The following is a 13619-nucleotide window of genomic DNA, read 5'->3' as shown; positions in this document are numbered from 1 at the left end:
GTGCTGTGCTGTGTGCCTGACAGTTGCTTCCTGGGGTGATGGTTTACTCCTTTTTTCCCTCACTAAGTTTTTTCCTCTTGGAAGTGGTAATGGGATAGGATGAAGTAAGTCCTGAGGGTGCCCTTGCAAAGGCGGAAAACCAGTTGGTTTCTGCAGCCAGCAGCTGGGCCTCCTTTCCAGCCTCCTCCTAGGCTCTCAATTCTGGGAAGGCCCCTCCCACTCAGTTTCTTTTGCTTTGCCACTATAATGAAAAGTTGGTACTTTATCTTTCTCAGCTACTGGGGACTAGCTCAGATCCCAGCTCCGAGGCTACTGAGAGTCCCCCTAGAGTCCCCCCAGTGGAATTTTCTGATTACTGGAAAAACAAACAGCGCCCAGCCTAGCCTTTCTCTAGTCTGGGTTTCTGGGGCAACAGCCTTGAGCTTCTTTTGGCTTCTGTTGTGAGATGCTGGCTTGTCTCACCCAGGCCTTTGAAAGCAGGGGTGGAGCTGGGAGGAAGGAGGAGAGAGGATGGAGAATGGAGACTGTTTGGGAGCCAAGTGAGAGTGCACAGGGTAGCCTGGGAGAGGGCTGGACAGACCTGGCCTTCACCACTGTTCTCCAGTATCAAAAAAGTGTTTAGTCACCAAAAAGTGTTTAGTCACTTAGGCCTAACTCCTTGCCCTTTTGAGACCACCTCCCCTCCAACTCCTCTCCCCACCCCCCATCACAGCTCTGAAGCATAAGGGAAAGGATGCCAGTACCAGATGTTTGGCTTAGCCAAAAGGGAAGGTAGGTTTGTGAGAGAAATTGTTGGGGCTTTGTGAAAAGGCTGAGACATCAAAACAAGATGCCTATTCAGTGCTTTTTTACGGAAGGTAGAAGGTGCTTCTGGCCTCAGAGTTTTGGTAGTGGTTTCAGAGATGGATATTTTGCTTTTTGGTAGTGAAGGAAGAGCGATGAGAGGAGGACAAGGCAGATGTTTGTCAGGGAGAATGAGATCATAAATTGGGAAGACTGTACTAAGCAGGAAGTCATGAGAAGCTGGTGGTAGTAACTGTCAGTATATACTGTAGGTGTAGAAATGGATGAAGCGGGGGTTCAAATGGGATGCAGTGGAAGTACACGTGATATTTGTAGACTGTAGACGCTGAGGGCTTGGGGCCATGTCTTATTCCTTGTAAGATATTGGCTGAGTGATTTGTGGGGCTAGCTGTAAAGTTGTTGGTAGTGAATGCACTTGAGATTTCAGAGTTACTTACTTCTAAGATTATGCGTATTCTTCAAAAGCAGAACAAAACAACAAACAGAATAAGTATCCCTATTAGGGAAGTATACCACTGTGTTTAAAATAAATATTGGTAAATTGGCTGTTTTGCTACATAAATCATAATCTATAGTCATACATGGAGCATAGACTCGGGGGGCCACAGTTTGCTCATAATGAGGCTAAATTATGAGATCAGATATAATATGTATTAAATTGGCCACTGCTAACTCAGTGTGACAATAAGGGTACAGGGTACTGAGGGAATTTGGTTCGGTGGATAGTTTGAAATGTACCATGAAACTTTCGACTTCTAACTTTATTAGACATTTCTAAAACTTTGCATGATACTCAGCGCATCTCTGAAACTCATCCCCGTTCAAGACATGGGGTAAGATTCAGACAGGGGGTCTGTCAGGAGGTCTGTGCTGTTCATTACTTGATAATAAATTAGCTGAAAGTGTAGGATTTTTGTTTGCTTTTAGCCTTATAAAAATAGAGTTGAATTTAAATATGTCTAGAGTTAATAAGACTATATGATCTGTGGGATACCTTAATTTAGTTACATTTAACAGATATTTATTGAGCCCCTGGAATAAAATCAAATCCAGCTCTGCCTTTAAAGAAGTTGTAGGCTAACATGAGAAATAGATGTGTTAAACAATTACAACATGGTTTGAGAGATGAGTTGTAATGACTGTTAAGTACCTAATATCAAAAGACTAGAGAGAGGGAGCGTCTCATTAACTTGGAGGGAGAAAGGAGGTATGGGAGGTTCCTAAAAGGTTTCTAAGGGGAAGTGCCACTTGAGGTGAGATTTAAAGAGCTTGATGGAATTTGGGTGAAAGGGAAGGCCACTTCAGAGGGATAGAACTAAAGGAACAAAGCTAGGGAGATGAGTTTTAATGGGAACGGCAAGCCCTATGTGTGGCTAAAGCATGGGACTGGTAAGGAGTAGCTGAAACTGTAAAGAAGCTTGCATGTAATAGTGGGTTTTGGACTATTTATGCTATAAGTGGCAGGGAATCATTGAAAGATTTTTAAGCAGTGCAGTGGCATAGATTTACATTTCAGAAAGTCTTACTGGTATTGGTGTCACATGTCTGACACTATATTTTTAAAAGAACTTTAGCATTTATTGTCATTTCCTCATTTTAAAATCGCAGGGTCAATGTGAGAATAAAGCAATAAAATATAAAGGAAACGGCTTTGCATTACCCACTGTATAAATACCTTTTACATAAGAACAAGACACATCTGCTGTTCTTACAGAATATTTTAAGTTTTTTTTTCTTTCAGTCTTGAAGTGCCTGTAAAAGTAAATGGTTTGTTAGTGATCATATTATTTCAAAATATCGATTTTGTCTCATGTGAATTCTTTGAAAGAGCTAAGCAGTCAGACTTTGGAGTTAGACAAACTTGATTTTAATTCCACCCTATCACTAATCAGTTGTGCTTTCTTGGATAATGTGCCGAACTTTTCTCAATTTCATTTTATCAATCAAAGGGTCATGTTGTTGTGATTAAATAAATGAATTAAATTTATTTAAATAAATGTAAAACATTTTTCAAACTCCTTGGCACATGGAAAATACTCCAAATCACAGCTACTGATAGCCAGATGCTCTTATAAATGTCTTAATAATCACTTAGTGTGTGCTTATAGATCTCACTTATGTTCCCCAACAGCCCTATAAAGTAGGTATGATTATTTTCTCCATTTTTCAGTTTAGAAATCTACTGGGAGAAGGAAAGATTTTCTCCAAGGTCATCCAACCAGGGAGTGTCTATGTAGAGCTAGGATCTGAGGTCATGCAGTCTTGACTCTATAGGCCAAATTGTTGATGACTGTGTTTTTGCGGTTTCCATAGGGAATACACTATTATTATTAACAGACTGACCCAATATTACCATTCCAAGACAACCCCAAATGCTGCCTTTTAAAAAATATTTTATACATTTTTTACATCATTTTTCATTTTTGCACAATGTATGCATTTTCATCTTGGTTATAGTCCCCATACAATTCCCATCCCCCTTGTTTTGATCCTACTCCCTTCTCCCTACCTGCCGCCCCATGTGTTTCTGGTTTATAGCTGCTTCTTGATTTTGATTTTTACTTTATTATAATTAGGTTTTTTGCTGGTCCTTTATTTAGGTTTTCTAAATTCTTGCTATGAGTGAGACTCAGTAACAAAAACGATAAACTCATGCAATTTGCAGCAACATGGATGGAACTGGAAGGGATCATGCTTAGCGAAATAAGCTAGAAAGAAAAAGAAAAATATCGCCTGGTCTCACTCATAGCAGGAATTTACAAATGCTGCTTTCTAATGGACAGTTTAGCTCCTTAAATGGACAGTTAAAATCACTAACTGTGCACTTGTTATATTTATAAAACTGGGTGCTCTGGGTGTGTTAAGTCCCTGATGAAGACTCAGACTATGACCTCAATGATCTTACTCATTGTGAGGGAGACCAGACCATTTTGAGGGATCCTCTGTACATGTGTGGTCTATAAATGGATCAATTGGCTAAACCTTTCATTTCAATTAGGTGTCCCATCTGTTTGTTACTTCATGAACTAATGTGTACTTACATGCTTATGAAGGATCTAGTGATCCTAAAGGCTTAGTGGGACATGGGATCATGCTCACATAATAAGACAGTGGTCAGGATAGAAAAGAGAAAATGTGGTCTTACTTTGTAGTAAGAAAAGCAAGCTGATTACTGAGAAGTAAAGTTTTCAAGTTCTAGTTCATTTAATTTTTTTTCAAGTGTCAACAATGTTTTTCAAGGGTACTCACCCCAATTAAGAATGGAAAATGGTCTAGATTTCACAACACTGAAAAAGACCAAAAAAGCCATCAAGGGGGAAAAGGTCAGTATATGTGAAGAGACAAAACAGGGAGAGACCATATGGGGAAGAGGTGAATTGACATAGTTAGATGGTCAACAATGAGTTGTCATTTATATAATAATAATAGGGAACACAAAGCTATTTAGTATCACAACCTCACTGTTGAAGCGACTCAGAGAGGCGAAGTTACTTGCCTGTGTCACACTGTAAGGAGCCAGGACTACATCTGGGTTAGCCTGACTTCTGGCAGTACCCTGAAACACAAACACTTACATGCCTGGCTACCAACTGGTTTCTCGAGAGTATTTTTTTTAAAAATCTTTTTTATTTTATATATTTTTTTACATCATTTTTCGTTTGTGCGCAATATATGCATTTTCATCTTGGTTATATTCCCCCTACAATTCCCACCCCTCTTATTTTGACTCTGATCCCTCCCCCCTCCCCCAGTGTGTCTCTGGTTTATAGTTGCTTGTTCATTTTGATTTTTACTTTAACTCATGCAATCTGCAGCAACATGGATGGGGCTGGAGGGGATCATGCTCAGCGAAATAAGCCAGAAAGAAAAAGAAAAATACCACATGGTCTCACTCATAGCAGGAATTTAGAAAACCTAAATAAGGGGCCAGGAAAAAGACTAATTAAAATAAAGTAAAAATCGAGTGGACTCTGAAGCTCACCCAGTTTAGAATATTACATGCCAAAACCAAGGGAACTGGACCCATCTCACCCACATTCACCAGTAAGTACTGTGTGGCGTGAATAAGGGGCAGCGAGGGGAAGGAGTTGACAAAGCAAGCTGGTGGTGGTGGTGGTGTGTGTGTGTGGGGGGCGTTGTGAGCTGACTGGGCCTGTGGACTCCCCCGCCCGGCGCTGCGGCAGCTGCGCGGGCGGGCTCTGGGGGGCGGAAGGGAGGGACCGCGGGCTGGTCCTCGGCCTCCGCGGGGCTGCCGGGCGCGCAGGCGCAGGAGCGCCGGGGCTGTCAGGCTCTGACGCGCGGGGCCACCTGCCGAGGCCGCCCCGCCGCGTCCCAGAGAAGTGTCCAGGGCGCGTACCCCCGTCCCCTCCCCATCCCGCGCTCGCCACAGAGTGACCCGAATCTCTCTGTGCCCGAAGCTGCGTTGAAAAAGTATCTCCTCCTCTTCTTCCCTGTGGAGAGCCGCGGCCCCTCCGCGGGGGGCTGCGCGCGTCGCTGGCGAGCCCCGCGGCTTTGTTTCCCAGGCACCTGTTGTGGGTCCCAAATAGAAAGCCCGTCCTTGGGGATCCGGGGCCGGCCCGCTGGTGTCCGGGGGTGGGCGTGCTTGGCCGAGCTTCCCCCCGGGGCGGGTGGGCCCGAGCAGGGGCCCGGGGAGCCGCGGCTCGGCGGGGAAGGGAGGGGCCGCCGCGCGCCGGGGTCGGAGCCGAGCCAGCCCGGGCGCTGACCGCCGCGCGCCCCCCCTCCCTTCCGCCCTCCGCCCTCCTCCCTCCCTCGCTCCCTCTCTCCGGGGGCGCCGGCGAGTGTCTGCGGCGCGGCGGCCAGGAAATGCCGCAGATGCGCCGCGCAGCATCCCGGGCGGAGGCAGCGCGCTGGTCCTCCCGCACCGCCGCGGCCTCGGCCCGGCCCGGAGCAGGCGCCCAGGTCCGCGCCACGGTGCGCGCCGCGCGGGCCGCAGAGGGTCCCGCCGCCCGCCGCCCCCCGCCCGTCCCTGCGGTGCGCGCGGCCCCTCCGCTGGGCCTGGCGCCGCCGGTCGCCGCCCCCGGGCTCGTCGAGATTTGAGGCCGCTGAAACCCGAGAGGGATTCTGGCTCGTCGCGAGCCGGGCGGCCCAGACCCGCGGCCCGACTGGGGGCCTGGGCGTTTCCTCCGGCGGCTCCGGCGCCCGCCGCCCCCTCGCGCGCCCTGCTCTGCGTCTCCGGCTTCAGCGCTCTCGCCCCCGGCCGGTTCTGCCGCTGCTCGCCGTCCCCAGGCTGCGTCCTGCTGGCTGCGTTACTGCCCCGGGGTGACAGGGGAGAGGGGAAGCGGCCGGGCATCGCTTAGATAAACTTCGGAATGGCGGGGTACCTCTCCCCAGCTGCTTACCTGTACGTGGAGGAACAGGAGTACCTCCAGGCCTACGAGGATGTCCTGGAGAGGTACAAAGGTATGTGGTCCCTGCGCGGGGGCTGCGGGGCTGGGCACCGACCGGCGGGGTAACCGTTCACTTGGGTTCATCGGAGCTGCGTTGGCTTGGGCACAAGTAAACAGGTGTCTGGACCAGTCCTGGGACCGGACCAGGTCTTTTTGGATGGGACTCAGTACCCCCAACTCAGGGACACTGGCGGGGTGGGGGGCGGTTTGGAGACGCCCTTGGGTGGGCGGTAGTGTGGGGGGAAGGGGTTTGGTTTCCAAGGAGCACATTTCATTTTTTCATTTTCTCTCGCTTATGAAAGCTGTTAGGCACTATGGATAATCATAATTCTTCCGGGGTGGGGGGGATGGATATTGATTAATTCGCCATGGGAATAACCGAGGCATTGCTACTCGTGATCGGCATGAGGCATGATTAACTATTAAACAGGTTCCTGGGTTCTTTAATAAATGGGCTCTTTCACCACTGAGAGCATCACTAAATTTTTGTTAAGATGACTTTATTTGAAAAAAGTTTGTGGTTTGTGGCTATATACCTATTTTAATGTATCATAAATGTTATTTATTGGTGTGATGGATGAAAGACCTCATTGTGTTGTAAATTTAAATATAAAGGAGTATATTTTGAGATGTTTTTCTGTTTATCTTTTTCGAAAAAATACTGAGCTAATCCATTAAAAATGATATTTTAGTAATAGGTTTACTTTGTAGTTATATATATAATATATAATATTAGACAAAGTGCACCTTTTTATCTTTTTATCTTTGAAAATTATTTTTCAGTGTCTCCTTACTCTGGTTCCTAAAACACTCGCCATCTAAGGATAGCTCTCAGAGCTTTAATATATTAATAATGAATTGTCATCTATTTCATAGGTTGGTTTCAAATAGTATTATATCTTTTGAATATTTACTTTGGGTTGGGAAACTCAGTTTCTCTAAGCTGAGGGGGGGTTATATGTTTAAAAATGAATGTGTTAATAGTTTTTTATTAGTTGAAAGTAGACATAGAAACTACTGAACTAAATAATTAAATTCCAAATCTCCGAAAGCTCGAAATCCACCCACAATATATGCTTTATCTTTGTCTAGAGCCTATTTTAGTATGGACATTCTTTTAATCCATGTAGAATTTTGTAAACAGCACAATCAGAATTTCTTTATGCCAAGACTCTTATCACTCTGTTGTATATATTGCAAGTGCAATAATATTTTAGCTAATGCACATTTGTGTGTGTGTGTGTGTGTGTGTAATATACTCATCTTTACATCCATCTTTCCATTTTGAAGTAAGGTCCTTAATCAGTGTCTCTAAGAACATTCAAAATGAGAAATATTGCAGTATATACTAGTAAGCTTTATTGAAAATGTATACTTGTGCACATTAAAGTTAGGAAGAAAACATCTTGTATATACATTTTATACCTTGCTGTATGGATTTTGTCCCATCAGGTTTTACCTTTGTGCCAGTAGGTTATTTCGGGTGACTTTGAAAACAGAAATAATGAAAGTGCTAATCTGACTTGTCATGAGGAAGCAAACATTATTTAAAAGGTTGGCTTTACTTGCCTTTGGAAATACAAGGAAATTAAAAATCTGATGACTGCTGTGTGACTTACTGCACTTCATTTTAATTACAACCTAATGATGGGTATGCACTGAAACATACACTTTTTCAGAATTTCACTGTCAAAGTGAGGATTGTTTTCTTCTTTTTCTTTGTGGTTTAAAATGCTTAGGTCATCAAGTTGTCCTTGGCTTTATAGATGTTCTATGTTTCAGTTAGTCTTGGAAAGGAAAATGAGTGTTGGCCAATATATTACATGAAAAGCTGGAGACCTGGAAAACTCATTGTTTCCCCGTGTGTTTTGAAGCCAGTTATGATTTCCCATCAGTATCCAACACGATGACTTCACTGCAGTGCTTATCCTGATGACTTGCTATGGAGACTGATCTAATCAGAAAAGAATTGTAGGCTTTGAATAGGGAGTGTCTGCTCACTAAACTTTCAAAGTGCAGTTGCTCGTTTTCTGAAATCAAGCATTGTTCAAAACATTTTACATTCCCATTTGAACTTAAGCGAGGTTATTCTGATTTTTATTTCTGATGAAGTTCCATGGTTACAAAATGAGTTTGCATTCATCTAGAGTGATATCAGGTTGTGATATCAGGTTGCCAAGTTATCATATGCCCCAGCTGTTGAATAGTGTAAGTGGTAGAGTCAGCTGAAACAAATTCAAAATCTGTCAGATATGTAGCATTGTAATAATCTATGATGAGTATTAGATTCTGAAGTAGAGAGTTTTATTGGACTTAGTTCTCAGATGGACTTGGAAGAATTTCAAGCCTAGTCCTCTGTAGATAAACAAGAAGAGTGACAAGAAAGTGAGCCCTAATTATTTATGGTGTGGTCTATTCTTGTGTCTTGCTTTGGTCCTTCTGAGTGAAAATAGGCAACTGCTAAATTAGAATAAGACAGAAAGAGCCATTTGCTACAGAGAAGGGTGCACTGTTCCGATTTGTATGGATAGATTTATATATATGTGTGTGTGTGTATATATATATATATATATATATTCAGGGCATCTGATTAAAAACATCATATTACTTCAATTGATACTGCAGTCAGGGTGAATAAAGTAATTTAATTATAAATAAGACCTATTTCTTTATTATCATTTATGGTACAAGTTACCCAGGTCAGTGGCTTTCTTTTATATCTATAATAAATTATCCAGTATATTTACTCTCTATTACCAAATAGTTTTAGTAGTTGAGCAAGAAAGGTACAGAAGGTTTCCTCTTGTCAGTATAAGGAAATTAAGACCTGTGCATTGGTGTTATAGTGATTGTATATTATTAGCATTAATTGCCACTTTACAAAATTTCACTACTTGAGCCTCTCATTGGAAGATTTTATTTTCCTAAATGTAGGGTAAGGAAAAATGTCAGGCTTTTCTGCCCTCCCGCCATCAGGATAGATGATGGATCCTTGTCCTGAATGCATGCCTGATGGCGGGCACCTGGAATAGGGTGTGGGAATAGGTAGATGGGATTCACCTGGGCTGAGACTGGGCTTTTAAGGGCGGCGTCACGGGGACGCCAGCAGAAGCCGAAAGAGAAGCCAAAGAGAAGCCGAGAGAGAAGCAAAGAAGCAGAAGCAGAGAACACCAGAGAGCCCAGATAGAATGAAGATTTGCTGGGGGCTGGGAGGACTGCCAGCCTCCTGGCCCCTCAGCACCCTGCCTGCCAATAAAAACCTGCAAAACCACTGAGGACTCTGACTCCTCCTTTACCTGGTCTGCATGGGATCAGAAAACCTGCTCAGTGGGCCATTCCTGACCCTACACTAACACATTGTTACTTTCTAAAAATATGATGTTAAGTGTGAAAATATCATTATTGTGAACGCATTGATGCTATTCTACAGTTAAATTATTATGGTCCCACAAAAATGAATATTTTTTTCTGTTGACCTGGAAATTAATGAACTCTGGCAGACAACTGTTAAAAGTGTTTCATTATCATTCATTATGAAAGTTGAATGGCAGATTTGTTACTTGTCTGCAACATCATTAAAAACCCCTTTTTAGGGGAAAAAACCCAAAATTTTTTGATTTTTCCTAAAAACTTTGATTAATTGCATTAGGACTGTGTAATTCTGCTTTATGTGTGTGGTGATGAAAGGAACTGAGAATCACTCTTAAGTGTAGTTTTCACATTCACTTCAATTTTATGGCCTCTTAGATATGTGATTGGTAAAAAGTCCTGTCTTTTTTTTACCATGTAAACCAACTCTGGTATTAGTTGAATTGAAAGTTGGTATATAAAGTCCCTTCCACTCCCCTAAAGGGTAGTCTTTGAGGATCTTGCTCAGTGGTTTTCAGTTGATTTCCAGGAAATATAAGTGATTAAAAAACAAATGTTTCAATATATTTCAACATATTTTTTCTGTAAGAACTCTTTTTTTTTTTTTTTACACAAACTTTGACAAATTTAAAGGGTCAGTTTTGTTTGGTATATAAGAAGTTCCCTGGTTATGTGATCTTTTAATGTAAATTCTTATCTTGAATTTATGTTTATATGCTTTTAATTTTTAACTTAGAAATTATAAAAATAATAACTATCACTTACAGGCCTAAATACTTTTATGCCAGAGAGAAAGCTGGGTGCTGCAAAGGGAAAAAAACATAATTAAAAAAACATTTTAATTCTTATAATTACTTATCTTGGCTACAACTACTGTTATTTTACCAATATGGAAATGAGGCACAGAGAAATGAATTTTTCTGAACTCATAGTTACCAGCTACGAGTCAGTGCCATTGCATTGACTGGGAATGCAGAAGTAGTTTTTTTTTTAAATGAGAATTAACATACTTTTTTTGAATAGTAGTTTAATACATGGTCTTTGGTAATATTAAAAGATGTTCACTTAGGATAGTCACCTAAAGGTCCCTTTTTTGTCCTCAAAGGTGCTATTTCATATTTTTAAAATTCTGTCCATCTGCCTACCTACCTACCTACATCATTGTTAATTTTTGGACAGTATTTGATTTCTCTCTTCAGGTGTAGTCCCCATAATTCTCCACTATGATAGCACTTTGATCTACCCACCATAGTCCCCTGTTTTAACCTGTCCTTCTCCCCCTTCCTTGTTTGCCTCAGATCTGTGACCAACTTGCAAGTTTTGTCTTTTTCATGACCCTTTGTTTGGTTTCTTTATATTTTGCATATAAATGAGCATTATGGTTTGATTAATACTAGAACTTTGAGATTTGTTGAAAGGATCCATGAAATAAAAAATTGTTAGTTTAAAAATTCATAGATATTTATTTAAATTCAAATATTAAATAGACTTTGGTCCTTGAACTGTTGTATCTTAGCTAGATTATAAATTCTAATGATTAGATACATCCATGAAAGGAAAACAAAATTTTAATATGAGTACTTGGCGATGTGTATTTAGGTTGAGAAGATTTTGAATAGAATTAAGCTTTTAAATGTCACCAGTGAATGTGACTGCTTTGATACATGCCTGAAATGTTTCCTGGAAAGAATTGTCAAAGGGAGTTTACAAAGTCCTGATTTTTCTCTAGTGGGTGAAAATATTTTCCAGTGAATCCTGGCATTAAAGACACTATACAAAGATTCCATTGTCCAAATGAATTAAAAACATGCCCCTATATTCAGTGTTAATAGTTCTCCATTCTGACCATGTGTTCATGACACTTTGTATTCTTGATCCCACAACTTTTAAAAAATTTAATCATTAGACTACTTTCTATAGAAGTTTTAAGTTTTTAGAAAATTTGAGCAGAGCGTTTACATGTATTTGTACCTTTCCCTCCTTAGTTTCCCCTTTTGATTTCTTTTTTTTTTTTTTAAAGATTGGTTTATTTATGCATACAAGAACTGGGGTGTAAGCCAGAGGTGCGGAGAGTGAAAGGATTCACCAGAGAGAGTGGGGAGCAGAACAGGCAGATGTACTGAAATGCACTGCTGAGGGGAGCAGCGGGCAAGGCAGGAGAGGTCTGCTGTGCCATGTGGGTCACCTCCCTGCCTGGGGATAGAACTCATGCCATGCTGCAGTGGCTGGCTATATAGCTTGATAGTGCTGTCTTTAACCCCTGCACCACCAGATTTCTTTTTGATTTCTTGTATTGGTATGGTACGTTTGTTACAATTGATGAACCAGTATTGATGCATTATTTGATTCATTATTTATTTATTTAAAGATTTATTTATTTTTATGCATACAGGAACTGGGTATAGGCCAGAGGTGTGGGGGGTGAGAGGATTCACCAGAGACAGAGTGGGTAACAGAACAGGCAGATTGACTGAAATACACTGCTGAGGGGAGCAGCGGGCAAGTCAGGAGAGGTCTGCTGCACCATGTGGGTAGCTCCCTGGCTGGGGATCGAACTCGTGCTGCAGTGGCTGCAGATTGCTTCTTAGGTTGCATCTTAACCCCTTGCGCCACCAGGGAGGCCCTAGATTCATAATTTAAATTAGAGTTCACTGTTGTACAGTTCTGCGGGATTTGATAACTGTATGACATATGTCTATTGTCACAATATCACACAGAAAAACTATACTGCCCCCTAAATCCTCTATGTTCTACCTGTTTATCCTCCCCTGCCTTTGAACCTCTGGCAACCACTCAGCCTTTTATTGTCTCTATAGGTGTGCCTTTTCCATAATATCCCACTGCTGGAATCATACAATATGTAGTCTGGCTTCTACACTTTGTAGTATGTACTCAAGATTGCTCTGTCTCTTCATGACTTGATAGTTCAACTTCTTGTTATTGCTGAATAATGTATTGTCTGTACCAGTATGTTTATTCACTTACCTATTGAAGGACATCTTAGTTACTTTCATTTTTTGTCAATTATGAGCAATTATCATTATTTGGTGATCTCAGTGTTTTGGATTTTAGACATTCTGATAGGTGTGTAGTTGTATTTCATTGTTTTTATTTGCAGTTTCTTATTAGTATGTGATTTTGGGCATCTTTTCATATACTTACTTGCTATTTGTAAACTTCTTTGAGGAGGTGTTCATTCTAATCTTTTGTCTAGAAATATCGTTAGATCTTTGTTTATTTTCATTGTGCTATAATTGACATATAACATTAATTTCTGGCATGCAAGATAATTATTAGATATTTGTATATATTGTGAATTGATCACCACAATAAAACTAGTTAACATCTGTCATCACAGAATCATAATTTTTTTCTTGTGATGAAAGCTTTTACCATCCGCAGCAACTTTAAATATACAATACAGCATTATTAACTATAGTCAGGAAGCTGGCAATATATCCCTATGAGAATTATAAGTGGAAGTTTGTTCTTTTTGACCCCCTACCCATTTCACCCCCACTTCTGCCTCTGGCAGCCACCAATCTTTATTTATGTAACCCTTTTTTTTCATGATTTATTTTGTCTATTTATGCATACAAGAACTGGGGTATAGGCTGGAGATGTGGGGGCGGAGAGGATTCACCAGAGTCAGAGTGGAGAGCAGAACAGGCAGATTGACTGAAATATACTGCTAAGGGAAGCAAAGTGCAAAACAGGAAAGGTCTGCTGTGCCATGTGGGTTAGCTCCCCGGCCAGGATCAAACTCATGCCACGGTGCCTGGTGATAGCTTGATAGCACCATAAATTTAATCCCTGCACCACCAGGGAGGCTCCTTACCCACTTTTTAATTGGGTGTTTTTTTTTGTTCTGTTGAGTTTTAAGAGTTCTTTGTGTGTTTTAGGAATAGTCCTTTATCACATCTATGTTTTACAAGTAGTCTTTTTTTCTATTATCTTTATAACACTTTTGAAACTTTGCATATTATAGATATTATTTAAATAAGATTCTGATTGTTTCCTTTTTAATGGTCTTATTGT

General features: G+C 41.4%; 1 protein-coding gene across 15 annotated transcripts in view; it reads left to right on the top strand.

The window, feature by feature from the left end:
* The window catches only part of DST (dystonin), a 415236-nt gene that overhangs the window by 91630 nt on the left and 309987 nt on the right, over positions 1-13619 (top strand). For 5 of the 15 annotated variants that reach the window (XM_037519894.1, XM_054698899.1, XM_037519893.1 and 2 more), the window contains exon 1: positions 5616-6225. The exons of the other annotated variants lie outside the window; for them this stretch is intronic. In XM_037519894.1, coding sequence (XP_037375791.1) covers positions 6135-6225 — 91 coding nt within the window. In that variant the 5' untranslated portion in view covers positions 5616-6134. Of the gene's footprint in view, positions 1-5615; positions 6226-13619 lie in introns of those variants that run through there. 15 annotated transcript variants of the gene reach the window in all.

The sequence above is a fragment of the Talpa occidentalis genome, unplaced genomic scaffold (genome assembly GCF_014898055.3).
Source record: "Talpa occidentalis isolate TD23 unplaced genomic scaffold, MPIMG_talOcc4v2.1 talOcc4.2, whole genome shotgun sequence".
Lineage (NCBI taxonomy): Eukaryota > Metazoa > Chordata > Mammalia > Eulipotyphla > Talpidae > Talpa > Talpa occidentalis.
The sequence above is the reverse complement of the archived record's forward strand: the minus strand, read 5'-3'. Positions and strand labels throughout refer to the sequence as shown.